The sequence below is a fragment of the Lissotriton vulgaris genome, chromosome 5, assembly GCF_964263255.1.
Source record: "Lissotriton vulgaris chromosome 5, aLisVul1.2, whole genome shotgun sequence".
Taxonomy (NCBI): domain Eukaryota; kingdom Metazoa; phylum Chordata; class Amphibia; order Caudata; family Salamandridae; genus Lissotriton; species Lissotriton vulgaris.
Window position 1 is genome coordinate 1,100,720,460 of NC_141693.1, and position 26,799 is coordinate 1,100,747,258.

At 48.5% G+C, this 26,799-nt stretch overlaps 1 protein-coding gene across 1 annotated transcript in view; it reads left to right on the forward strand.

Annotated features, from left to right (window-relative positions):
- SMC3 (structural maintenance of chromosomes 3) overlaps window positions 1-26,799 on the forward strand; it is an 889,895-nt gene that overhangs the window by 189,635 nt on the left and 673,461 nt on the right. Inside the window, exons 12-13 of the mRNA XM_086922774.1 lie at window positions 4,905-5,026; window positions 22,091-22,304. Of these exons, the coding sequence (XP_086778900.1) occupies window positions 4,905-5,026; window positions 22,091-22,304 (336 nt within the window). The remainder of the gene's footprint in view (window positions 1-4,904; window positions 5,027-22,090; window positions 22,305-26,799) is intronic.

The following is a 26,799-nucleotide window of genomic DNA, read 5'->3' on the forward strand; positions in this document are numbered from 1 at the left end:
GTTGACTGGGCAAGTGCACCCACTTGCCAGTCCCTAAACCTTCCCTTTTTGGCATATTAGTCACCCCTATGGTAAGCCCAAGGACAGGGTGCATGGTAGGTAAAAGGTAGGATATGCCCTGATGTGTGTGGCATGTCTTAATAGTGAATTACAGCCATTTTTGTTTTTCACTTTTGCAAGGCTACCTGTTCCCCATAGGCCAGAATGGGCAGTTTGATTATAACATCTTATAATCCTAACCAACTCAGGGAACTAGGTAGAAATTGGAGTTTAGTATGTCTGAACTCAGAATGATGAAATACATCTTATAGTGAATTTGGTTTTAACATTCTGTGTTTGAAAATACAGCTTTTAGAAAGTAGGTATTTTCTTGTCTAACCATCCAAGCCTGCCTCTGAGTTGTGTATTCCTTGTCTGGAGTTTGAGTGACAGGGGATGGGGGATTCCAGGAGACAGGGTGAGTCAGCACAGGGCTGAATAGAGAGATCTGCATGCAGATGGGAGGGAGGAGTTGCACCTGGGACCTGAATAGAGCTGTGCCTTCCCTCCACAATGCTGGCTCCACCTCCTGTGGTACGTCTGATGTCTCTGGCCTGCACTGTGAAAGGAAAGAAGGAGTCTTGTCAACAAAGTGTTCCAGGACTGACCGGAACTAGTTTGGACTAGGCAAAGGCCTCTCTGCCTTCAGAGAACAAAGGTAAAATGAGTATGAATATTGGGACCCAGACCCAAGAACTTTAGATCACTTTTGGGAAAGAAGAAGAAACCTTTGCTGAGGAGAGGCACCAGAGGAACTGAGGAAGCGGCTATCCCTAAGCTGAGTGCTGTCTGGGGGATTGGCCTGCAGTGGTTGCCTGACTGCCAAAGAAAGGAGAAAGGACTTTGTGCTACTTTCACTTAACTTGTGAAGGATCTCCAAGGGCTTGAGACAGAGCTCGCTCCTGCTGAAGTCTCTGGAACAACCTACTTCACCTACCAGCTCCCCAAGAGTTCTTTGGAAGTACCTGCAGTTGTGTTGGGCTTTCTCAGGGACTGTGTGTCGCAAGGAGCTGGATGCGCGACTCACAAAGAAGAATCATGCTGCCGCCGCTGTCGACGCATCATAGAAGAAGGGTGTCGCCGCTGCCGCTTCACATCGCAGAAGCGCCTTGCATCGCCGGAGAAGAGTGGCGCCGTTGCATCAGACGCCGTTGCATCATCAGGAAGCATGTTGCCGCCACAGCCGCTGTCGTTACATCACTGAAGAAGGGTGTCGCTGCTGCAGCTGTTGCATCGCATCGCTGAAGCGCCTCGCTTCACCAGAGAAGGACCGATGTCGCCTCAGACGCCGCTGCATCACCGGGAAGTGTGTCGCAGGGCCTGTCTTGGCTCAGAAGAATCGTTGAGTCGTTGCACGGCCATCGGGCGTGCACGCATCGTGTCGCATCAAGGAGAAGATGCAGTTTTGTTTATTGCACAGGATCTTCATCGCATCACGGCGCTGCTGGTCGCATCACCATGGAAGCGCAGTAGGAAACAAACGCATCACCTCCCCACGCTGAGAAGAACAGACGCATCCCCTATGAATCAGTAGGGACCGACACATCACCGTTCTTGCGTGTAAGGAACCGACCCATCACCTTCCCTGCAACATCTGCGTTACGCATCAAAAGGTACATTGAACTCAGTGTCGCATTTTACATCTTAAGAGAAATAAGCCTATTCTACCATTTTTAAGTACAGTATTGTGGATTTTTGTCGTTTGTGGTCTTATGTTAAGTCTATATAAAAACTTGTGTGGTGACCATCTGTAGTGTTGTCACTGGGTTACTGTATGTGTTCACAAATGCTTTACACACTGCCTCTGAGATAAGCATGCCTGCTCGTGCCAAGCTACCAACGGGGTGAGCAGGGGTTATTTTAGGAGTGTACCCCCTTACCCGGACTAGAGGCAAGGGTCCCTATTTGGTCAAAGGTACCTACATCTGCCAACTAGAGACCCCAAATCTAACAAAGACCTTGTTGGCGTGCTGATGTCAGTTCCTTTTTTTCCACGCCGTCGACATGTAACTGTTTTTTTCGCAGGCTCTCCTTTTCTGGGCGTTTCTTTGTTACTATTGTGGCAACTTTGTAGCCATCGAAGATGTCCTCGGATCACGACGTCGGGACATGTACCTTGTGTAAGTGGATGAATCTGAAGGCTCTGAAGGAAAGGGAGGCCACGTCATTCACGGCCAAAGCCAAGAAACAGTAGAGTGGGTCACAGGAGGTCTTGGACCTGGTCGAAGTCGCCGACATCTCACACTTCGAGGTCAACCAAGAAGAAATGGTACCATGCTTCCCGCTGTTGTACTTCAAAGGACTCTAGTCCGAAGTCTGGGTCCCCTAGTCCTAGGCGTCATCGCATGGATGAGATCTCTCCGACTCCGTCTTCATTGGTGACTCCGGCTCCTAGAGCTGCTACTCCTCCGGCTCTGAGGGATATGTCGGCTACTCCACCTCCAACTCCGAGATCACTGAGGCCGGAGACTAATTTGGTGCCTCCATGAACTGATCCAGAGCTATTTGTTCTGGATCCAACAAATCCGGCATTCCCCCCTCTGGGATCAGATCCATTGCATTTTTTAAATGCTGTGTTCGGCTTGTTTGCAAGAGCGGCAGATCCTACTGGTGCGCCTGCTGGCCCCATGGGCCAGTTAGCATATTCCCTGGGAGGATTTCCCCCTCATTTTCCCGAATGCACAGTTCATTCCCTTTACACTATGGCTCCGGGAAGTTGGCCTCTTCTGACGCCCAGGTTATCGAGCCGTTGCAGTCATTTAGAGGATCAAGTTCCATTGGATGGTTCTCCGGCGATGTCTGGATCCGAACCGGCACCATTACGACTTTGGCTGACTTCGATCCTTGTTTCTTTGGACCCGCCGATGCTGGTTCTGTAAAAACTGGCCCTGCATCTGACGCCGCCGATGCCGAGGAGAAGATCTCTGAGAGAGGCTCAAAGGCTGTTGGAGGAAGAGGAATAACAGGATGAGCATGGGGGGCTGAAGAAGGAGAGATAGTAGATCCTGACCTTGATTTGGACTGGAAAGCTTGGTGGTCGTGCTCTTCAAAAGAGCAGTCGGCAGGGGCTTTCAATCTACGCTTCCTGATAGGGAGTCAAAACATATTGGGCAGTCGGCAAAGAAAGTTTTCTTGTCTGGGAGTATGGCTCTAAAATCCACGAATGCCACATGTCTCTTGAGTCGTTACATTCATGACCTCATGGACACAGCCAAGGAGGTTGTATTGAAGTTGACCACAGAGGTCCTAGGGCATTTTTCGGAACTGTTGTTGGATGCTCAAGCTGCTGCCCTAGAAACCAAGAACTCCTGTGGATCAGCAGAGCTACTTCGCTGCATCCTGCGCTCAAAGAGACCTGAGAGGACTCTTAAGATGGCTAGTCCGAGTTGAAGTGGTCCAACTCTGCCAGTGAGGTCCACCACCCTTTTCGCTCCCGTGTAGTCCCCAATATCACATGCAACCTCTGTTCATAGGTCCCCTCTACCACAGCTGCTCCCGGTAAGGCAAACCTGACTCCTAAAGACACCTCTGCACCAGTTGCTGGTGGCCAGGGAGAAGAGGACAAAAGGTGTTCCTGAGCATAGTTAGGCCTGAGCCCCCCTGTTGGTTCATCTCGACAGACCTCCTATTCTAAGCCTGCAGCTTCTTTAGATGAAGATCAATCACCATAGACTAACCTGGGCACCCAATGCTGTTTTGCACCCCTGCACCTGGCTTCCCTAGTGCCGCTGGTTGTGTCTTTCTTGTGCTGCCTTGGACCTTGCCCACCAAGCACCTTAAGTCCAAGAGATTGATCTCGCAAGTCGCTGCACTGTTCCTGAATGCCGTACTTGTTCTTCCTCCCATAGAATAACATTGCAGCTTCTGAAAAATGTGCTAAGTGTCAACTTTTTAAATGCAGAAGTATTTCTACTGAAAAACCTACTTACCTGATTGTGTGGATTCTGGTGCCTAAATATATATAAAGATAGGTGTTACTTTTATAAATCAGTGTGGATCTCGTTATTGAGTTGTGTGCATCTTTGATTGTCTCTAGTGTGTATTTGCAGATGTCTAATTCTCCTCTGTGATAAGCCTAAGGCTTCTTGACCACACTACCCCCTCGAAGAGCACCTTTGGATTGCTAGAGCAAGCCCCTGTCCACTCATAAGGGAATACCTGGACTCTTTGCACAGATGATCTCTTTTTGATACGCTATATAACGAGCCAACTTCCTACAATCTGGCGAATGAAATAATGTTATCGAATTTTTCAATTTTTAAAGAGTTTTATTAACATATATTGACAGGTGTCTTATGTATTCTGTGTCATTTTTATTATGTGTGAAAGCAATTTTATTATATCAAGTTTTCTTTTTGGGTATTTTACTGTTGAGCTCTTTGTAGATCAAAAAATCTTGTTTTCACATTTTGCAGTTCAGCCATTAGATGAATATCTTTCCTTCGCGCGTTTTATATAAAAAGTTAATGATTTGTCTTTAAATATTGGGCATGATGTTAGAGCATACATGGCAGACATGTGAAACCTCGGTTTGTGGTCCAAACCTTGTATGTGCTTAGCTTCCCCCTATGCCCACCTTAGTCTACCTTGACCCTGAGGAAATGTGTGCATGTTTTGTCTCTGCTCCTCCTTCAAAGACTTCTTGAACAAATTAAGACAAAATCATTGACCAGCATGTAATGTAAATTAGGTTTATTCTGCAAAACGAACTGGGTATTTATCTGTGACACTAGCTTTGCAGCTGAAGCTCTTCTAGATTCATGTGACCTTCAGCCTCCCTGTGTGAGGTGCACTGCTCTTCCATACATTCATATTTTCACATTTTTCAGTATAATTGCTTTGTTTAACTTGCTTATTTTTTCCAGAAACGTTTACTGAAAGAGAGAACAAAACTTCTTGAAAAAATCGAAGAGAAGCAGAAAGAACTGGCAGAAACAGAACCAAAATTCAACAGTGTAAAAGAAAAAGAAGAGAATGGAATTGCCAGGTAGTTTATTTCTCTAAAAAATTGGTTAATGCTGAAATGAAGAACAAGAGCAGCAAAAGATGTAAAATTGTTAATTCAATTGGATGTGCTGTACATTTCTTAACTTGTAATGCCATTATTCACTCTCTGTAATCTTGCTGAGAGAAAGTGGCTCTATATATATACTGGACTAGAAGGAAGTACAGTGTGTATAGAGTCCACCAACCCCAGAGGTATAACAGAGGTTAAAGTCAGAACTGACCTTACTCTCCAAAGTGGTAGCTTGGTCGAGCAGTAAGGCAGTACCAGAGTACAGTGTAAAGCATTTGATGTACACACTCAGTCAGCAAAAGGTTTCACACACTCAAGGACTGAACTCCAGGCCAATTGTTTGTATATCCAGAGATACGGTTGTTTTATTTTTAGAACCAACAGTTATAAAAATATACTTTTCACACTACGAGTACTCTCATGTAAATACTTTGCAGAGGAGCAATAAGTTTGTACACACAATAATCACAGGTTAGCTAATAAGCAATACAGTTCTGAAACACACTCTAGCATTGAGCTCAATGGGTTTTCATAGGAAAGTACAGTTGATTACTGTTAGACCTGACATCCTTGGCGTGGTTTTTCCCCCATCTTTTTGCCTCTGACTCATGTATTTTTGATGCTGTGCTGGATTTCGTTTTTGCTGGTTTAGATGCTTTGGACACTCTGCCACTGCTGATCAGTGTCAGAGTGTAAGTGCTCCCTCTGTAAATTGTCATATTGATTGGGTATACCTGATTGGCATATTTGTATCACCATGAAGTCCCTAGTAAAGTGCACTGTGTGTGCCAGGGCTGGTGATGACAGATGCTACTAGTGGGCCTGCAGCGCAGATTGCGCCACCCACATGAGTAGCCCTAAAATGGTGTCTCAGGCCTGCCAGCGCAGGGCCTGTGTGCAGTCAGTGGACTGCCATGTCCGCCTGGCCAGTGTCCCCACTGGCTGGGCCTAACCCTTCCCTGTCTGTGCACATCAGTCACCCCTATGGAAGGCTCAAGGTACCCCCCTGGGCAGGGTGCAGTGCATGGGTAAGGTAGAGCATGTACTAGTGCAGGTAACATGCTCTGGTAGTGAGCAGCAGCCATTTTGTGTGCTCACTGCTGCAAGGCTATCTTGCTCCATAGATTAACATGGGGGAGGCTGGTCCCAATGGATACCAGCCTATCTTCCCATAGGAACAAGATGGGACATAAGTGAGTGATATCCCTGAACTCAGAATTTAATAACACATCTTTTAGTAAAGGTGGTTTTTAAATCCTGTGTTTGAGAATAGTACTTTTAGAAAGTGGCTGTTCTCTTGTCTAACCCTTTCTATGTGTGCCTGGGACTGTTTGTGGATTGACTGTCTGGGTTGAGGATGACAGGGTCTGCAGAGCCCCCAGGGGGTTATCTGAGCCAGCCCGTGGATGAAAGGCAGCATCTGCTGCCAGGGAAGTGGGAGGAGATAGCATCTGATAGTGAAGGGCTGGGCCTGCCTAACCTCAAAGCTGGCTCCACCTCCTGCTGGGCGACTGTCACCTCTGTCCCTGGGACTGGGAGGAAGAAGGAAACCAGAAACAACCCAGACCCCCAGCAACACCCAGAACTGGTTTGGACCGGGCTCAGGGCCCCCTTTGCACAAAGACTTCAAAAGACTTCAAAGGACTTTAAAGACTTTTTGGGGTATAAGAGAAGGACCCCTGACAACAGATTTTCAGATTCTACAATCAAGAGGAACCTCTGCTGGAAGAAGGACTGAAGAACTGAAGGAAGATTGCCTTGCTGTGTGCTCTAAGGGCTGACCTGTTCTACTGACCAACTGAAGCTGAGAAGAGAAGGGGCTTTGCTGTGTGCTGTGCCCTGCCTGCTTGAACCTACAAGACTGTGCTGTGTCTGCTGACTTGAATCTCCAAGGACCTGAGATGAGCTGGCCTCCTGTTCCTGGAACCCAGGGTTAAAAGGTTCCTAAAGACTGCAAGAGACTGAAACTGCTGTGCCTCCTGAAGTGACTGTGGTGCCTACTGCTATCGTGGCCTGAAGAATCTGTGAGCCAGCGTGTGCCTAAAGACAAAGGTGTTTTCAACTGCGTGGTGTGGGGCGCACCGGCTGCTCTCTCATCTGACCGAGAGCGCCGCGCTCATCTTTGCCACCAGCCACGGGAGTTGCCGAGGGCCGAGATCGTACTCTCCAGCCCTCGCTTCCTGTGACCAAAGAACTCCCTGACTGGGAGCGCCCCTAAATCAAGATCGTCTACTGTATTCACCGCCGCGACCTGGGGCTTGCATCTGCCTGGGGAATCACCACCGCAGCTCCAAAGCCACGAAGATTGCACCGAAGGGACTGCCTGCTGAATGGCGGCTGATCCGGGAAAGCCGCGCACGGATTGGGCCTTAGCGGAGGGCTCGACGAAGAAGTCGCGTCCTGATTGGCACAGGAAGCGCTGACGTCAGCGGAGGCTCGCCGCAGGGCCGCGCTGGGATTGGCCCAGCCCCCGAAGCAAGACTCCGCTCCCGGATAGCCGTCGTTGGAGCACTGAGGCATCTGACCGTGCCCCGGTGAGTGAAGGAGCCGACTGGAAGATCGGCCTGCGCCCGGATGAGTGAGGGAGCCTGAAGGAAGCACCGCAAAGCCAGGATGAGGACGGGACGACTGGAGCCTACACTGAGCGTGGTGGGGGGCCGTCCTGCCTCTGACAACTGAAGCGCCAGTGCCGAGTGAGGGTTTCCAGACGCGCTGATTGAGCGCGTGGGTGACAAAGTGCACAGTCTTCTCCCCTGAGAGCCTCAGAGGGCACGGGGGACCCAGAGAGCCTTCCTGTGTTCTTGTGCAAGGGCTCATAGCCTGACAGTGGGATCAGTCTACACAAACAACTTATTCTTTCACCATTTTTCAGACTAGAGACTACCTTTCTATATTTTTAACTGACTGAAGCTTTCCTGGCAATGCTTATGTGATTTACCTTTACAGTGCCAAAACTAGATAAAGTTATTTTTTTATTTAACTCACCTGTGTGGTCTCCGTTTGTGGTGTACTTTGGGGGGATCATTGTAGTTAGCAAATGCAAATACTTACACATCACCTTGGGGATAAGCCTGCCTGCTCGCGCCAAGCTACCTAGAGGGAGAGTGGAGGTTATCTACTGTGTGTATTCCTTCCCCCTGACTAGAAGCAAGGGTCCCTACTTGGTCTAAGGTACTTACCTCTGCCAACTAGAGACCCCCAGATCTAACAATTACTTTATGGATTACTTTGGTAGTCCCAGGACTAGATCTTGGATTCAGTCCTGGGGTCTAAGCTGAAACCAGATTAGCAAAAAGTTTTAGTTACAGTGATGATTTTTCCTGAATATAAAGCGGTTTTAAAAGTTCACACTTCGAAACTTTTCGAGGTGATTCTCACAATGTTATTCAATGGGAGGAAATGCAGGTTACAGGTAAAGTACGATCGCATTACTTTTGTAACCCAGCACTAGTCTGCTAGGGCCAGCACTGGGGGCTTAACTCAAAACAGGTAGGTAATTGCGTTTCAGTATTTCGTACGATTTTTAAAGAATATTTGTAGTTTTCAAAAGTAGACACTTAGAAGAAATTTCATAGAAAAGCAGACAATGGGTTCCTAGGGAGAAAACACAGGTTACTAGTAAATACGCTAGGGATTACTTTTGTGGTTCAGTACTGGGCTGAAAGGTACTGGCTTCTCTCCTGATCACAGGTGAGTATTTTCGAATTCGGACTTTGGCTGATTTTATAGGAATATTTTCACTTTTCAAAACTTCACACTTAGAAAATTTTCGAGTCAAAAATTGGTCAATGTTATCCAATGGCAGGTAAGTGAATTACCGGTTTCCAGGTGAGTACTTGGTTGGTGAAGTTAGGGTTCTGGGCATAGACTCAGGGGTCCCCCAGGGTCAGGTGAGTACAGTTAGTTCAGTCCCAGCGGCGCAGGGGCGGCCGGGTGCAGAGGTAGGTAGGCCCAATGTTATCCAATGAGGGAAAGGGGGCCTTCGGTTGGTGGCTGCTGGCTAGCAGGCCACTTGGCTCTGGGAGCTGGGCTCCTGGTCACTTGCTCTGGGCAAGGACGGGAAGTAGAATTGGGCAAAGAGGTCACAGCCAGCGGCACTCGGGAGGCTGGGTGGAGGGTGCTTTTGAGCCGTCGGGCGCTCAATGTTATCCAATGAGAATCTTGAAAAAGGAGCAAAGGCTGCAGGCTCGGGACGGTGACTGTCCAGGGACGACCAGCACTTTGAGAGGTAAGTTGGTATGTTGGAGCACAGGTAGGTACCCCAAAGGGAGGCACAGGGGGTTGTAGGGCGCCGGGTGCAGGGGTGTCTCTGGGTGTCTGAAAAGCTTACCCTCAGCTGGTCGCGGTTGGGGGGCCTCGTCGAGGAGGGTCTTTGGGCACTGGACTTCGGGTCCCAGTCGTCGGGGGGACGTCCTCGTGGTCTTGGTTCGGGTTGGCCCGGCCCGGGCTCGGCTGGTGCAGAGTGGGCTGGTCCGGAGCTTCCTGGTGGGCACCAGGTGGGTTGTTGCAGCAGAGCCTCTGCTGATGGGAGTCCCACTCGTAGAGAGGGTCAAGTCAGGCAGGTCCTCTGGTGGTCCCAAGGTTGCTGTCCGCGGAGGTCGCCGAGTTTAGGCAGGAGCAGGTTCCAGGATCAACAGGCCGGTAGGGCTGGGGCCAAGTCAGTTGTTGTTGTCCTGTTAGCAGCTGCACGACGGGTCTTCTTCTTCTTGATCTTCTTTCTTCTTTTTGATTTCGGGATCTGAGGAAGGAAGGTTCAGGGAGCCCTTAAATACCAAATTTAGGGGCGTTACAGGTAGGGCAAGGGCAGGGAGCAATGGGTCCCTGTCCTGGGGTGAGTACACCCCCTAGCCTGCTCCTCTCCTGCGGGAGGGGGCCAGGAGCATTGCTGGGATTGAGCAGGACTCCCCATCTACAAGATGGCCGGAGCCCGAGGTCCTGCTTCACCTCGCCTCCTCCACCTGAGGGGTGGAGTTGGCACACCCCCTTCCTGACTTAGTTTTTCCTGCCAGTCTTCCTGCCAGAGTGGGGGTAGGACTGGTGGGGGTTGGTTGCTGGGTACAGCAAATGGTCTGGAGAAGCTCTCAGAGGCGGTATGCCTTTGAAGCTTCCCCCTGTCCATCCTGGGGGAGGAGACATAGCACCTCGCCCAGGATGTGCTTTGTTGCAGACTCAGGAGAGTGGGGGGCTCTCCACTCAGGGGTCCAGCAACATGTCTGCTGTGTGGCAGCCTCTGCAGCCACTCAGCCCAGACGTGGATTGTTAGTTTGGGTTTTTGGAGGGCTTCTCTAAGATGCCCTCTCGTGCATTTTACATTAAATCCCACACTGGCATCAGTGCGGGTTTAATGTGCTGAGAAGTTTGGTACCAAACTTGTCAGTCTTCAGTGAAGCCATTATGGTGCTGTGGAGTTTGTGAATGACAACCTCCCAGCGCCATATACTCTTAAATGGCAACACTGCACTTGCAGTGCCCGGGAATGGCCCCGGGTACTGTAGGGGCACAGGGCTCGTGCACCTGGGCCCTCACCTTCGGCATAGGGCACCCAGCTAGAGGGGTGACTGAAGTATGCCAGGGCAGTGGGTTCTGTGGGCATGGCACACAGGGATGTGTGCCATGTCGACTCTTGCTTTAGTTTTGTACTGAGGCACTCAGCCTGCAAAGGCAGTGTGTGGAAGCCAGGGTATAGGGCCCCTGAGGGTGGCACAATAAGTGCTGCAGCCCACAGGGGTCTTCTCTGGTCACCATGCCCTGGGTACCTAGGGTACCATTTACTAGGGGCTGACAGGGGCCAGAGATGCCAATTGGGTATTTTGTTTCAGCATAGCTTTGCTTTGTAGGGAAGGAACCCAGGCCTTGGGTACCTGATTGGCAGGGACCCAGGGCACACTCAGTCAAAGTACATCAGCAGTTCAGAAAAAAGTGGGGGCATACCAAGGCAAGAAAGATGGCACTTTCTCACACTTGCTGTCGCACCTTCCCAAGTATTAGGGAATTGCATGTACTGCCAGGCTAAACCAAAGCGGGTTCTCTAAAAAAAAATATCTCTCTTAAAGAATTTTGAAAACCTCCCTGTGCAAGTATTCCTGTGTGTGTGACCTCCACCCCTTGCCCTTGTATCAGATTTCCACAATATATACATTATATCCCATTTATCGGGCAGGGTTGTGCTTTCCCTTTTTGGCCAGTTCTGTTTTTGTGTTTGCTGTCTCTCATTTTTTTTTTTTTAAAGTAATTTTTATTGTAGTCACAAATAGCTCAAGCCAATGCTCATACATGTATCGTATTAACCAGGGCGCTGCTGCTTATCATTTCTCATCCCATCATACACAGCCTGTGAGCCCACAACCCGGGGGTCGGGCGGCAATAAGTTCGCAGTCCCTCCATGCCTGATGCCAATGTTGCAGGAGTATCATTCCATAGAAGTGTGTGCATGACTACTTTTTATCCCTCACCTAACTGGTTTAAATGGCCCCCCCTACAATCCCCCCCCTAACTAGTGAAACTCCTCCTCCCCCCCCCCCCCACCCCCCCACCATCTGCCCGAGGGTCTCCAAGAATGTCCGTGCATGTCGTCTAGGGTATGACCCCTGGCCTCCAATAGCTAATGGTTCTGTTCTCCATCACTTAGCTTATCCTGCCATCCCTGCTAGTGCTGAGGGTCTCCTCCTCCTCTTCCACCCCACTATCTCTGAGGGCCTGTACTAGAACCTCCCAGGCTGTTGCTGCTTCAAGCGCCCTTGGGTTAAGAGTCCTGCGCGCCAACTGGTACCTGTGTGTGCTGTCGCAGGCCGCCCATTTAAAAAATTCGTTGAGCCACCGTCTGGGAGTTGGGCCCGCCCTCGCCTTCCAGTGCCTGGTTATCTCCCGCTTGGCTACCATCAGCCCCATATCGATAAATTTGCTCGTGAGTTTGTTTTTGGGGGTGTGAGGGAACCAGTGCAGTATACACGCCGCCGGGTCGAAGTCGATGGTTCTGTACGTCACCTCATTCAGTGTCTCTCCTATGGCCTGCCAGTAGTCCTGAAGGGCCGGGCAAGCCCATAGCATATGCACTAGTTCAGCTCCCTCCTCCATACAGCGAGGGCACGCCGCTTCTACCGCTCTAAAATACCTCTTAATCCTCCCTGGGGTCATATACACCCTGTGTAGTATATAGTAGTGGATGATCTGGAATCTCGCATTTCTCGTACTATTGCGGGCCCGGCGCACGAGCTGCGCCCAAGTCGTGTCAGGGATGTCCTTGCCCAGGTCAGCCTCCCACTTAGCCTTCAGCGACGCAAGGGGTGGTAAATGTTCGCGCATCATCCTGTTATACAGGCATGTCACTGCCTTGACTGTACCCGCTGCCATCATTGTGTATTGACACGCCGCCGCCGTCTCAGGCTCCGCCAGCCCTGTTCCCCAGTGTGTTTGGATTGCCCCGCTCACAGCCGCATGGAGAAGATATCCCCCCCTTGGGAGGTCGAAGCGTTCCTGAAGTTCCTGGAACGGGAGGAGCACTCCATTTTCGTAGAGGTCCCCGATGACCTGTATGCCCGCCTCTTCCCAACGCTGTAGGCGCGATCAATCGCCTCCATGTGGCAGTGCCGTCAGCATGCCCAGTGGAATCTCGGGGGCGTAAGGGCGTCGTATTCCTGCCCGCCTCTGCGTACGATTCCAGCACTGTCGGTACGTGCGTTGTTCCAGGGTCAAATCTCGACTATCAATCCGCTGTTGCAGAGTGATATAGGCCAAGACGTGTCGCGGCGTGCCCTTCAGCCCGCCATCCTCCGGGCCCCTATATACCCGCGCCACCTCCTGCGTGAAGACCTGCAGTTGGGCAGCGAGATAATAGAGCTCGTAGTCCGGCACCGCGAGTCCTCCCTCATCTTTCGGGCGGGTGAGCGTTGCCAACGCCACCCTGCATCTCCCAGCTCCCCACAGGAACGCGGTTATCTGGGACCTGAGCTGCCGGAAGAAGGAGCCAGGGATCCATATCGGGAGCGTGCAGAAATAGTACAACAATCGCGGGAGGGCGACCATCTTCAACAAGGATATCCTGCCAGCTACGGAGAGCGGCAGCGTGGCCCAAAAGGTCATGCAACCCCTCAGCCCCCGCACACAGCGCCCTACATTACCCTCGAATAAGTCTGCAGCCGTGTGATAGATGTGAACCCCGAGGTATTTAATGCAGGTCGGTTCCCAAGTAAGCGACGACCGGTGGTCAGGCCGAGCGGTGCCCTCCCGCAGCGGGAACAGGCTCGTCTTGGACCAATTGACCTTCAGCCCCGAAAGGCCTCCAAACCGCTCCAGCAGTGCCTCCGCACCCTCCAGTTCCGCTACATCATTGTCAAGAAATAGCAGTAAGTCGTCGGCATACAGTGAGATGAACTGCTGCCCATCTCTGGCTCGCACTCCAGCGAAATACCGTCCCGCTCGGGCCTCAGCCGCTAGGGGCTCAATCGCTAACGCGAACAAAAGTGGGGATAGGGAGCATCCCTGTCGGGTGCCTCTCTCCACCGGATATTGGCAGGATATCGTGGTCCCGACTCTCACTCTCGCTACTGCCGCCGCGTAAAGAACCCGCGTCCACTGAATATAGCCGTCGCCTAAACCAAAGCGTTCCATGACCGTGTACAGATAGTTCCATTCCAAACTATCAAAGGCTTTTTCTATGTCCACTGAGAGGACCAGCAAAGCCCTATCTTCCTCACCCAAACCATCCATGAGGCGAATAAGTCGCCTAATATTGATCGTGGTAATGCGGGCAGGGATGAATCCTTTCTGGTCTTCATGTATCAGGCCTAACATATGTGGCAAGAGCCTCGCCGCCAGAATGGAACTCAAGATTTTATAGTCGGCGGTGAGCATGGACAGCGGTCTGTAAGACGCGGGGCTACTGCACTCCCTACCCGATTTCAGGAGCGGCACCACTACTGCTTCTCGCATAGACTGGGGCAGGCGGCCAGCCTCCCTGGCCTCCTTGTAAATTGTCTGGAGACGCAGCGCTAAGATATCCAGATACTTGCTATAGAATTCAATGGGCAGACCATCTATCCCCGGCGACTTATTGCGAGCCATTCCCTTCACAGCCCTCCTAATCTCACCCAGATCAATGTCTGTCCCCAGCTCCTTTGCCTGCTCCTCATCCAACCGCGGAAGGGTTAGGCCATCCAAGAAGGCCTCGGCCGCGCCCTCCCGGTCACCTGGGGTACTTTTATACAGGCCCTCATAATACTTTTGGAAGCCATCCACTATATCTGATTGGGTGTAACGTACATGGCCATCCTCATCCTGCATATGCAGTATGGGGGAGCAACGTTTCGCGGGGTTTGCAAGCCATGCCAAGAGGGTACCTGTCTTATCCCCCTCTACGTGGGATCGCAGCATGTACGTTTTATGGTCAAAAGCGCGAAGCCTCTCCACCTCGGCCGCCACCGCCTCCCTAGCCGAGCCGACTGCCTCCTGGAGTTCCGGGAGGCCAGGTCGCCTCTTTTCTGCATCCCTCAGTCTGGCGTCCGCCCTATTCAAGTCCTCCAACAACACCTTCCTCGTGCCCACGTATTGCGTTATGCATTGGCCCCTCACTACTACCTTAAAGGCATCCCATTCCGTTGCCCTAGAGGCCGTTGTCCCCTCGTTGTCTGCGAAATACTGGATCGTCCCCTCCTCCAGGGCCGCCCCAAGCTGAGGGTCCTCCAGAGTCTCCGGCCTAAGTTTCCAGGTCGACTGATCAATACTGGGTATGGGTTCCCAGACAGTAAGGCCAAACCCTGCCTTAACTAGTAATACCAAACAAAATGCCAATACTGCCAAACAATTCCAAGACACTTATTTCATTACGTGCATATGAACAAAACTATATGCAAGAGAGAGTCTTATCATTGAATTAATCCATTTGAATTTGCATTTTATTTACAAGTTTTTTCTTTTCTGTGTTTTTTCAAAATATTTTTTATGTTTCAACAAGACTTTTTTTGTGAAGCACATTACAAAAATCAAAGAGTTCTGTTCAGTTTTTCGTTTGGAGACGGGACCCATATGGAGCAGACTGCAAACTAAAGACGCACTGTGAACCGCTCGCCTAATTCAAACAAACTACAACTCTCGGCGTGTAAAAGCAACCTAACCGAAACAGAGGAGAAAGAATCAGCATTACCAGTGGTCCCGCTCCGCGTAAAATGATGAAATGATGGATTTATGAGGCACATCTGACTCACATTTTGAGAGTCTATGGTCCTGACGAGAACTCCAGAACCAGGGAGTTCGAAACGCGTAAACCTTCCCAGATCACATTTTCTATGTGGAAACCATAAGAAAACTGAACAAAACTCTTTGATTTCAGAAATTCACATCTATAAATAGGAATCTATGGTTTCTTATCCATGAAGTGTATATAACTTGTAAAAAAGTCTATGTTCTTTTAGATTGTCAGTGGTATGATTGTGTTTGGAGTATGATTGGAATGTCCCCCAGTATGAATGACGTATAAAAGGAAGTATTTTTCATGAGTATTGTCTGTGTATTTTTGTAATGTGCTTCACAAAAAAAGTCTTGTTGAAACATAAAAAATATTTTGAAAAAACACAGAAAAGAAAAAACTTGTAAATAAAATGCAAATTCAAATGGATTAATTCAATGATAAGACTCTCTCTTGCATATAGTTTTGCCGGTCCACAAACGTGTACTTCAGCACATTAGAGCTATCTCTAATAAAGATCAGGCCTACCCTGTCGCTAGGCATTTTGAACAGCACCACAGCTCCAATCCTATGCATCTGTCCTACTTTGTTATAGATGCAGTGTGGCCCATGAAGAGAGGGGGTGATCGGGAGGCAAAACTGCGCCTTCTTGAAACCCGGTACATCCTGGAACTAGATAGTAAGCAGCCACAGGGTCTGAATGCGACGGAAGATCTTTACACTTGTCTATAATGTGATGAGAGTGATTATATATTACAAATTCTCCGCGCTTCAATTGTTTCAGGGCAGTCCAGTTATATACTGTTTGTTTGTGTATTTGCCATATGGGTACTTGGTCTTTTAAATCGATAACACTGTTGTTGCTAAATTTTAACATCTGATGCCTCCACACTTTCTGTGTTAAGAGCTTCTTTCAAATAGGAGGAGGATTAGTCCATGGAGTACAACCATGGGTTTAACACAACATGTGTTTCTTTTGAATAAGTTATGATTTCTTTTTCAAATATTGGTTGAGCACTAGCACGAGCACTTTATGAAATTTTACTCACTTAACACTTTATTCAGCCAATGTCGGAATGTAATGTGTAACATTGTGGTGCAATCTTACAATATTCTGTGCCCACTGGGGCTTTATTTCTTCTGCCAAGTGCCTTGTACATTTGGGGGGCGAGCATTTTTTGTGAACAACTAATTGTTATGAATCTATGATAAAATCATGTGGGTTCATGTTCACGTCACAATTAACTTGTATTCATACAGTTATTTAAAACATCTTTAGTGGTTTTTAAAGTGTAAATATATATTTATGTTTTATATATTTAGCCACTTGTACTTCAACAAGAGTATGCATACAAAATTGGCATACATTGGTTAGCACTTGGAAATGCAGTATCTTTTCTATGTCGCTGAATTTTTTGTAATGATTTGCGCGCGCACTTGCACTTTAAATGTATGTCATTGGCTGCAAGCAACTGGCCATGTGATCAAGCTGTAAAGGCGAAACGCGTTATGGCGGCGGCAGGCTTGCTGAAATAAACACGAAGGTTTAAGCACTGAAATCTGGGTCCGTTCTTTCGTCAGCGTTGAGCGTTGGGCCGAGGCAGGTGCCTTGGCCGGTGACGAATTCTCGTACATAGTTTTGTTCATATGCACGTAATGAAATAAGTGTCTTATAATTGTTTGGCAGTATTGGCATTTTGTTTGGTATTACTAGTTAAGTTTCCAGGTCGGCACCCTGGGCGTCTCGTTCACCCAGGCTAACTGGACCAGGAGTGGGTTGTGGTTCGAGATCGTTCTCGACAGATATTCCGACCCAGTGACGGCCGGCAATACGCCCTGAGAACACAACACCGCATCCAAACGGACATGGAGGTCGTGTAGCTCGGAGAAGAAAGAATAGTCACGGTCAGTTGGATGCTGCGCCCTCCACACATCAGTCAGCCCCCAGCTCTCCTGCCAGTCCCGCCTACCCCTAGTCAGTCGGTGCACAGGGGAGTCCCTCAATGGCGGGTGAGATCTATCCAGGGCAGTGTCCGCTATGGAGTTAAAATCCCCACCCAGTAGGATCGGGCCTGCTAGGGAATGTGCCAGTGTCCCCAACAGTTCCGCAAAGAAAGCCAGTTGGTCAACATTCGGGGCATATATACTAGCTAGAACAATGCCTCTGCCCCTTAGCTTACCCTCCACCACCACGTACCTCCCCTCCTGGTCTGTTAGCTGACGTGTTAGTTGGAACGGTGTTCCTGCTCTGATCCAAATCAAAACGCCCCTAGCATAGGCTGAATAACAGGTGTGGAATAGCTGGCCCCTCCACCTCCTCTGTAGCGCTGCTCCCTCCTGCTTCGTGAGATGTGTTTCCTGCAGTAGTGCAATATGCACCCCCCTCCGCAATAAAAAGGCATGCACTTTATGTCTGCACTGCATTGTGTGTAAACCCCTCACGTTCCAGGTTATGCATTTTAACAAGTTCACATTAGCCATTGTCTCTCAGATCAGAACGATGTCTCCCCTCTTTTGCTAGTCCCTCGCCGATGGTGGTCCCCCCCCCCCCCCCAACAAACCATGAACTCCCAACCCTCAGCAGTTCCAGGGTCAGCGTTGGTAAAGAAATCAAACAATCGCCAACAGTGCAACCACCCCCCCCCCCCCCCCCCCCCCTCCTCAGAACAGGCCCCAATACCAAGATATCAGTCCCCATCCAAACTCCCGTACCTGATCGACCCAGGTTACTACTACACGGCCGTAGCCGTGGGTGCCTTAAGACCTACGGAGCGCAGCCTTGGCCAGAAGGGAGCCACGCAGCCCAACCCCCCGCCCCTCCCCCATTCCCCCATGAAAGGATCCTGTTATGAGCCCAGTGTCCAACCCCGGTTTCTCAAGCCTGCTAGGCCGTGAACCCCCGTCCGGTACCCCGCCCGTTACCCCTCACCCGCATTATGCAAATGAAACATTTAGGATCTCCTTCGACGTCTGCGGCGTCACCAACGGGCCCTTGGCTTGATGAATCCCAGACAGGTCCGATTCCGAAGCCGAAGCATGCGTGTCCGTGTCCGTGCCCTGTTTGGATCGGGAGCCCCCAGCACACGCCAACTTTTCCACTTCCTGTAGCGCGGCCTTCCGTTCAGCTTCGGTTTGAGAGGCCGTCGGCTTGCGCGGCCCATGCTTCCGTTTTCGCAGTCTCTTCGACTTCCGCAAGCCTGTTGACGATCGCTCCTGTTCCTTCTCCCTTTCCTCCCGGACCTTGGCTCCATCTGTTCCCGCTTTATATGTTTCCCACCAGTCCCAAGCGTCCGCTGCCGTACTGAAGAATAGCGTTTTCTCATCCACCACTATGCGGAGCCTCGCCGGGAATAGCAAGGAGTATGAGATGCCCTCAGTGCGCAGTTCTCTTTTAATCGTTAAGAAGGAGGCCCGCTGTCTTTGCGTTTCAAAGGTGAAATCAGGAAATAGCGTGACTTTGCTATTCGCAATCTGAAATGGGCCAGCGTCCCGGGCTCTTTGCAGGAGCAGGTCCCTGTCCTTATAATGTAGCAGCTTGGCTATGATCGGTCTAGGCGGCAGCCCTGGTTTAGGCGGTCCGGATGGGACCCTATGCGCTCGCTCCAACGTGAAAAAGGGCGGCAAACCCTCCGGCGCTACCACAGTCCTGAGCCAATTATCAATTACTATCTGAACGTTGCTGCGTCGACTCCTGTTTTCCGCATCCTCAGCTCGCCTTTCCAAGGCTTGAATTCGGTCTAGGGCATCTGTAAGTTTGCTCTCCAGTACTTTCTGAGCGGGAGCCAGGTCCTTCAGGGTACTCTCAGTGTCCTTAACACTGTCCTTCAGCTTATCGTGGTCCGCCCGGAGTAGGCCCAACCCCGACGCCACCTGCGCAATGTCGTTTTGCAGCGTGTCGCGCGTGGCCGTTATGGCCTCCAGGATGCGATCCTGCAGCCGCCGCCGTTCCGTGGGTTCAACAGGGTCACCTCCCACGGCGCCACTGGGCTACGACCACCCGGCCTCTAGATCAGCTCTCACCCCCTTCGGCCGATCACTGTCCGCTGGGGGGGCGCACGGGCCCCGGCGCCGGCCACTCCCGTTTGATCCCCTTCGCCACTGACTCACTGTGCAGTCTCACCCCCCCCCCCCCCTCTCCTCCTCTCACCAGCTCTCCCGCGCGCGCGGGGGGGGGGGGGTTCCAGGGCAGCCTCCGGTGCTCGGGGCTCGGTAGTGCCGGACCGCTCACTCCTCCTCCCTCAGCTGCAGGCACTTTCAGGCGGCCCCCTCTCCCAGTGCGGCCGCCTGCGTCACACCATTAGCCAGTCTCGCCGCCCCCAGCCGCAGCAGTCGTCAGACCAGTTGGCCCCTCAGCTCTCGTGGGACCCCTACCGGCGATCGCTTCTCAGTCTGCGGCAGTTTCCGGCCGCAGAGCCGCGCCCCGGTGGGCAGCCAGGCCAGCCTCAGCGCACTCGGCTCCTCTTCGCGGCCGCCATATTGAAAGCCTCCTCCCTTTGGCTCCGGCCGCTCCGGTTTCCGGCGGCAGCCCTCGACCAGGCAGCACCCACGGCGGCTCCACTCGCGCTATACAAGCCCCCGTGATAGTCCCCCTCTTCACCGGGGCTTGCCTGGGCTCCTTGCAGTCTAGATCAGGATAAGCGAGGGGGAAGAGGCACGGGGCTCCGGGCTCAAGCCGCCATCACCCTCGGCGTCCAAGCCACCGTTTGCTGTCTCTCATACCTGATGGTATTAGGTTTTTATTTCTGATTGAATAAAACAATGTGTGCTCCTCTGCAAAGTATGTAGGATTGCTTTCCAGTAGCTTATACACCTCTATCTTATTATTTCAATCTTTCAAAATGGAAGAAACAAACCTAAAACTTAATCACTAATTTTGTTCTAAATTTGTCTAAACAACTTCTAGTGTAGATTTAGACACCAAATGGTTAGGCTATCTGCTGGAGGTGAGCTCCAATTCTAATCCTGGAAATACATCCACTTTTTTACTTTAGTGGTGTATTATTACCCCAAAACCAGTGGATGCTGATTCTTATAAAGGAGGTGTTGTGCCCTAACCATTGTGGAAATCCCACTTTCTTGCGCTTGTGTGTCCTAAACTTTCATTTTGTTTTCTCAATCTTAAATTTGTTTTTCAAGAGTATGGACTGTAAGAGTTATACAGTTATCCGCCTTTTGCAAGTATATTACCCTCCACTGTGGATCATCTTCTATTTTCAACTGAAATCTACTTCCTCCATGTCGACTTTAATTATGTCATATCTATATTACAGTTGCTATGTTGGACTATGAAATTGAGGAATGGAGGGTGTAACGGCCACTGGGGAGTGGGGCGTGCCAGACAAGAGAATAGCATACATGTGTATACGTGGTGGTGGGGAGTGCCAAATGAAGGAATAAGGGACCTGTTGCTGGTCTCTAGTCCACATGTTTTTATTTCTGTGGTAAGTATTTACGTGGTCATGACTCTACCTTCACAAAAAAGGTTAAATGTAAGTCCTGTTGACAGAGAATATCAGCCTTTCTTCAAAGGAGATGTTTTCTCCTGTATTACCATTTCCGTGTAGCATTATATTTCCCCTCCTTGAAATTAAGTAAAACCTGTGTTCTTTTGTGAAACGGGGAATTGGCGTTGTAAAGTATGAAGATTCCATTCTCAAAAAGTGATTGCGCTAACATTTTGCAAATAGAATCTGAGTTTGCGAGCCGACCTAGGTATTAATAGACCTGTTCCCAAAATAATGAATCGCAGAGGGTGGCAGAATAATCTGCCTAATTAATATTCATTACGCTGGTTACAACTTGTGACCCTCTGCGATTTGGCTACAATCACAGGAATGGTGGCGTGCAAGAGACTGCTGACTACTATCCCAATGAATGTATTCTAAAACGTCAATAACATTTTTTTAAATTCAGCCAGTGTTCCTTAAAATAATGTGTGCTGCTTTTAAAGTGAAAAAAAGCAAAATTCCTTGTTGGAAAACATTGAGGGTACAAGGTAATGGTCCTACTTATTCAGGCTGCCACTCCAGTTTCCTTTGGGTCTTTCTTCTTTGCAAACCAGTTACCATCTCATATGTGGAGTTGGTAGCCGGTCAGTTGTTTAAACTGGAATTAGGTTTCAAATCATTGATAAGACACAGTACACATTGCAGTTTGGAAGGGACATCCACAGATAGTAATCAATTTCAAAACCCTTTTGCAGATTCGGAAAGACTTTTCTGAATTGGTAAGTGGATTTAATAAATCCAGAAATGCTATTTATGGGTGCAGACCATCTGATGTAGCTATTTGGACTTTTTATGTTAGTTAAAATGTTTTTCGTATACCTCGCCCTACATTAGTTGATATTGTAATTGTTTATACACCTTATGGCAATGCCTCTCTTGGTGTGGTTATCTCTTGTCACTAAAATGTATTTTTCCAAGAATCAACTTTGTACTCCACAATTCAGTACATCATTATGGATATTTCAAAGTGTTCATTAGAACTTAGTATACTGGCATCTCACACAAGAACATGCATGTTTAATGTTTGACAACAACAGAAGTTGAAATTCAAGGCTACAATGTTGTACCACAAAGAATCCTTTTCACAGTACAAGATGATTAATGTTTTGATGTCAGCCGATGAAAGTTACGCTCTGGAATTTGTTTTGTATTTAATGCTACATGGAATTGTTATCTATGAGTAGTAGCTGGCTTAGCCAGATTGTACTAGAAAGATGAAAAGAGTTTCTAACTGCATATTCTTTAAATTAATGCATTCTAAAAATAAGCCAAAACTTTGTTAGTATTACGCACTATTTGCTGCTGAAATTGTTTAACGCATTGGTATGTATATATTTCCCTATGTAGACTAGCACAAGCCACACAGGAAAGAACAGATCTGTACGCAAAGCAGGGCAGAGGGAGCCAATTTACATCAAAAGAAGAAAGAGACAAATGGATTAAAAAAGAGCTCAAGTCTCTAGATCAGGCTATCAATGACAAGAAACGACAGATTAATACCATAAACAAGGACTTGGAGGAGACTGAGGCAAATAAGGAGAAGAATTTGGAGCAATACAGTGTAAGCTTTTTAAACTCTTGACTGTTAAAATATTTGAAATAATGCTCTTTGTTGGATATTTTTTTAATGCAAACTGCATTTCTACACTTTGTAAACAATTTGTATTGTTTTATTGGTACTGACATAGTAGTGACATCTAGTTGATTGAGAATATACTATACTTTTTATTGTTTTGTCCTAGATTTGGTTAAATTAGTTCAATGCAGAAGCCAACCTTTCCTCCCAGAGAAAGAGAAACAAAGAGGGGTAAAGGTACCTGTCATGTTGAAAGTGCCCCAGGCTAAATAAATCCAAACTGTTATTTTAAGTAACCAGCAGGTTCCAGCCATGCAGTTCACTGGCAGTTTACCTCCGTCTCAGCAATGCGAACATGGTTTGTAATGTCTTGCTGTTGAAAGCATAGGCAAATATAGGCAACCGGGAATAAGGAAGGGTTGTTTGTCTTTAGTGAGAATGAGTACAACGCAGAAATACTACAGGTAAGAAGCATTTACTTTTGCTTTGTGGAATCCTCAATGATAGTCCTAAAGTTAGACTAGAGTAGCAAGCATATCACTAACGTCGTGGTTACCAACAGTAAACAACAGCAGAACATTAAGGCTGAGGAGAAGCTGTGAGGGAGCATTATCTAAGCCAATGAAATAATATGATGGCTGATTGTCCCTCTACCGTCTCAGCCTCAGATTCCTCATCCAAACAGTGATGTGTAGTGAAAGTAGGTAGCAATTTTGCAAATCAGTACTAGAGAAACATTTATTAATGAAGCAGAAGAAGCCGCTTTGCTTTTTGTTCAGTGCATTCTGGACAGACGAGTAAGAGGTTTTTGGTGAGCTGGTAATAGGTAATGCAGGATACTAGCCACCTTACACTAATATCTTTGGATTACTTCAAGCCAATATGTTGAGGTACAAAATTGATAAAAAGTTGATTTGTTTTGTGCAGGTGTATTTTTCGACTTTTCTCTGTGCTGGTGAATGTGTAGCAGATTCACAGAATCCCGTTTGAGCTTGTGAGATGGGCTATAACTTTTAAACATGGCCTTGCTACTTGACTGTACCGCCGGTGGGGGGGAGGAGGGGGTAAAAATACATGTCTTCTCAAGAGGGAGGCAGTGAAAATTGAAGGAGTGGTAGAGTTAGGATCCTCTTTCCTTGTCACCAATATTAAGCCAGCTGCAGAGTTATAGGTGATATGGAGATATTAGGGGTGGTTTTGGAAAGCCCAAGAAGAAACCATTACAATAATCTAGTGTGGCCTCAATAGTGGCTTAGCAATATTTACAGTAATATCTTAGAATGAAAGGGAGTACTGACATCTGAAATGTTCCTCCATCCAAAAGCCTCTTTGAGGCGAAATAGAAGCCCCCATGGAAACTTTCTTTGTGAACATTGGTTTAGACCCAGTATTTTTTGAGAGGATCATTCCACGTCTTTTGTGCATGTTACCATTAGGCGTTAGATATCATTTGCAAATCAGTCATATATCCTGAGGCTGGTGAATGGGGTGAAAATCTTATTTTTATCCAGTATTGGGGTATCTTTCATAGATTCACAAGCCTGAATCCTGCCCCGTTGTCAAGATGGGAGTCCCACGGTATAATAATCAGTATTCAAATAATACCATAGTCTATAATGGGCCTGAGCCATGCTCATATAGCCTATCTATGTCTTTTTTTTAAAAAGGACGAAATGTTGAATGCAGCCAATCAGCTGTTGGCACCCTCTAAAATCTTCCCAGCATAGGCAGGTTCCCTCAGATTTTCACTGCACGTTGTGTGTGAAGGGAGTCTCCCTGAGTTCTACTCAGTCTTCTAACCTTTCAGGTTTTTTTCTCCAAAAATGTCTACTCATCATGTATGATAAGAAAGGACTCTTAAGGACCTGCAAGACCTGTGGCAAAAAAGAGTTAATGTTGATGATCCTTACAAGGACTGCATTTACTGCCTCCACCCAGCCCATGAGGTAAAACAGTACAAAATCTGTTGCACTTTCCCTTCTAAGACCTTAAGACACAGAGAGGGGAGGCTGCTTCTATGGTTGCAGTCCACTAAGCACCGGAAGTTATCGGAGGACAGGGATGGTTAACCTAGACCTCATAACAGAAGAAGGTCTGAGGAGAAAGGCTCTGGAGGGGCAGGAAACAACTTTAACCCTCTCCAGAAAGCAAGTGCTCAAAGGAGAAACAATCTAAAGTCTCCTCTGAGCTTTCGTCTTCTGTTTCCTCTACCCCTTTGAGGAAAGAAAAGAAGCAAGACAGAGCCTCTTCATCTGATCCTGGAAAGAGCAGGATTGAAAAATCCCCATCGACAACGACTCCGTCAACGACAGCCACTGGATCATAGAAGACAGCAAGTTACACTGTTACGTCGTCGGCCCGTCGACCTCAAACACGACGATCATCTTGGCCTTCTCCGAACCCATACCATCAACGAAGATATCGTTGACGCCGTCATCATCGGCCACTGCCTAGTCTTTGCAGTCAGTGAGAATTTCAGTGATGAAGCCGTTGAAGATACCGTTGACGTCTACACCGTCGACGCCACTTTGTCGCTGATGACGACACTGTTGACGGCAGGTTCGTCGACGACAATATCGACGAGACCATCAACGATGATTCCGTCGACGACAACATCGTTGACGACAGGATTTTTAGCGACCGTAACCAGAAGGCCGTCAATGATGATTAGGGTGACCAAGAAATATTTTCATCCTGAAATGTCGTCTTATAGTAAAATCTCTCCTTCACCTCCAGCGCATCTTTTGACCTTCAGCAGTCTGATGAGGATGAAGAGGAAGATTATGGTATGTACGGAGCAGCACACAGTCCTTTGGAGCTGCACGTGAAGTGCCAGGAATTTGACTATGACTACGAGGACCAGCAATACTACCAGCCATATCTGGCACCGCCGCGTCATTATCAACACTACGAATACCAGGAACATCGCCCTAGAGAGATGGCTCATCTGCCGCTAACCTTAATTCAAGATCTTCAAGCTATGCTAGCAGATTACAAGCAAATATTTCCATCTCAAGATGTTCCCAAGAAACTACCGGTGCAAACGCAAAACCATGAGAAACCCAGTTCACCAGCAACATCTGCAGTACCACGAAAGGCTGATCCGGTCAACCCTTCCTCTTTGGATGAAGAGCGAGAAGAAGCCAAAATCCCAAATCCAGCTGCTGATCCCTGGGACGACTACATTATTCCTACTCCTTCACCTCCGTCACACCATCCAGCAGATGCCCTGCCAGAAGACATATGGGGTTTCCACAACTTAATGGAGAGGGCTTCTAATAGATTCCATCTCACCATGGGAATTAAACAGACGGACTGCTTCCTGTATGACTTTAAAGAAGAAGCTAGAAAGTCAATGCACACAATTCCAACTATTGACTACATGTGGTAAGAGGGTGTAAAGATAATGATGACCCAGGCAACAATACCATCAGTGCTCTCTTGCATAGAGAAAAAGTACAGAGCCCCAGAAAATTCCCCTTTCTGACTTGCCACCCGAAACCGGATTCTGTTACTTCACAGGCAGCACAAAGGAGTTCTAAGAACCCAGCCACCCCGATCTCCACTCCTCCGAACAAAGAAGGGCCTAAGCTTGACATTATGGGAAAGCGTTTCTCCACCATGGCTGCGACTACTATTAAGGCAGCCAGCGCTTTGGCTATCATCGGACGCTATGACATACAAATGTGGTCTGATATGGCTTCTCTAATAGACCTTATTCCTGAGGACAGAAAGCAGGAAGCCAGAAAGATCCTCCTAGAAGAACGGGCAGCCTTAGAAACAATCCATTGCGCTAAGGACATAGCCTACATGGGGTTCCGCCGACTAGTTGGGACGGCTGATTTAAGAATCATGGGGTGGTTAAAAGCAACCATATTTAGACCAGAGGTCCAGTCAAAAGTTCTGGCTATGGCATTTGATGGGGATGCCTTATTCAGCAAACATATAGATGAGGCGCTTCTATCCATCAAAAGGGACACAGATACTGCTAAATCCTTAGGTTCCCTCCCATACAGAAAGATACCATTCAGAGGGGCAAAAGGACATGGTTTTTCCACTTACAGAGGACACTACCAAAGAGCGCAACAATACCAGCCCTACCAGACACACTATAGGCAATCCTATCAATCTGTTGCCTACCATCAACCGGCTATTGCTGCTTTCTCTTGCCAAGGGGGCCGAAAGAGAACATCATCCCAAGGCAGGGACAATGGAAGAAAACGGTGATTTTACCATGGTACCAGCTTTCCCTCAATTCCCCTCCCGTGGGTGCAAAGATATCCAGTTTCCTCCAGCAATGGGAGAGTATAACATCGGACCGTTGGGTATTGGATTTGATTACCTTGGTTCACACACTGGAGTTCGTACAAAAACCTCCAACTATGCCACCCAGGGAACTCCTCCCCCTTGTCTTCACTTATTGCAGAAGGAAATGAAGATTATGCTTGCTAAAGGAGCCATTGAGAAAGTTCCAGCTCTG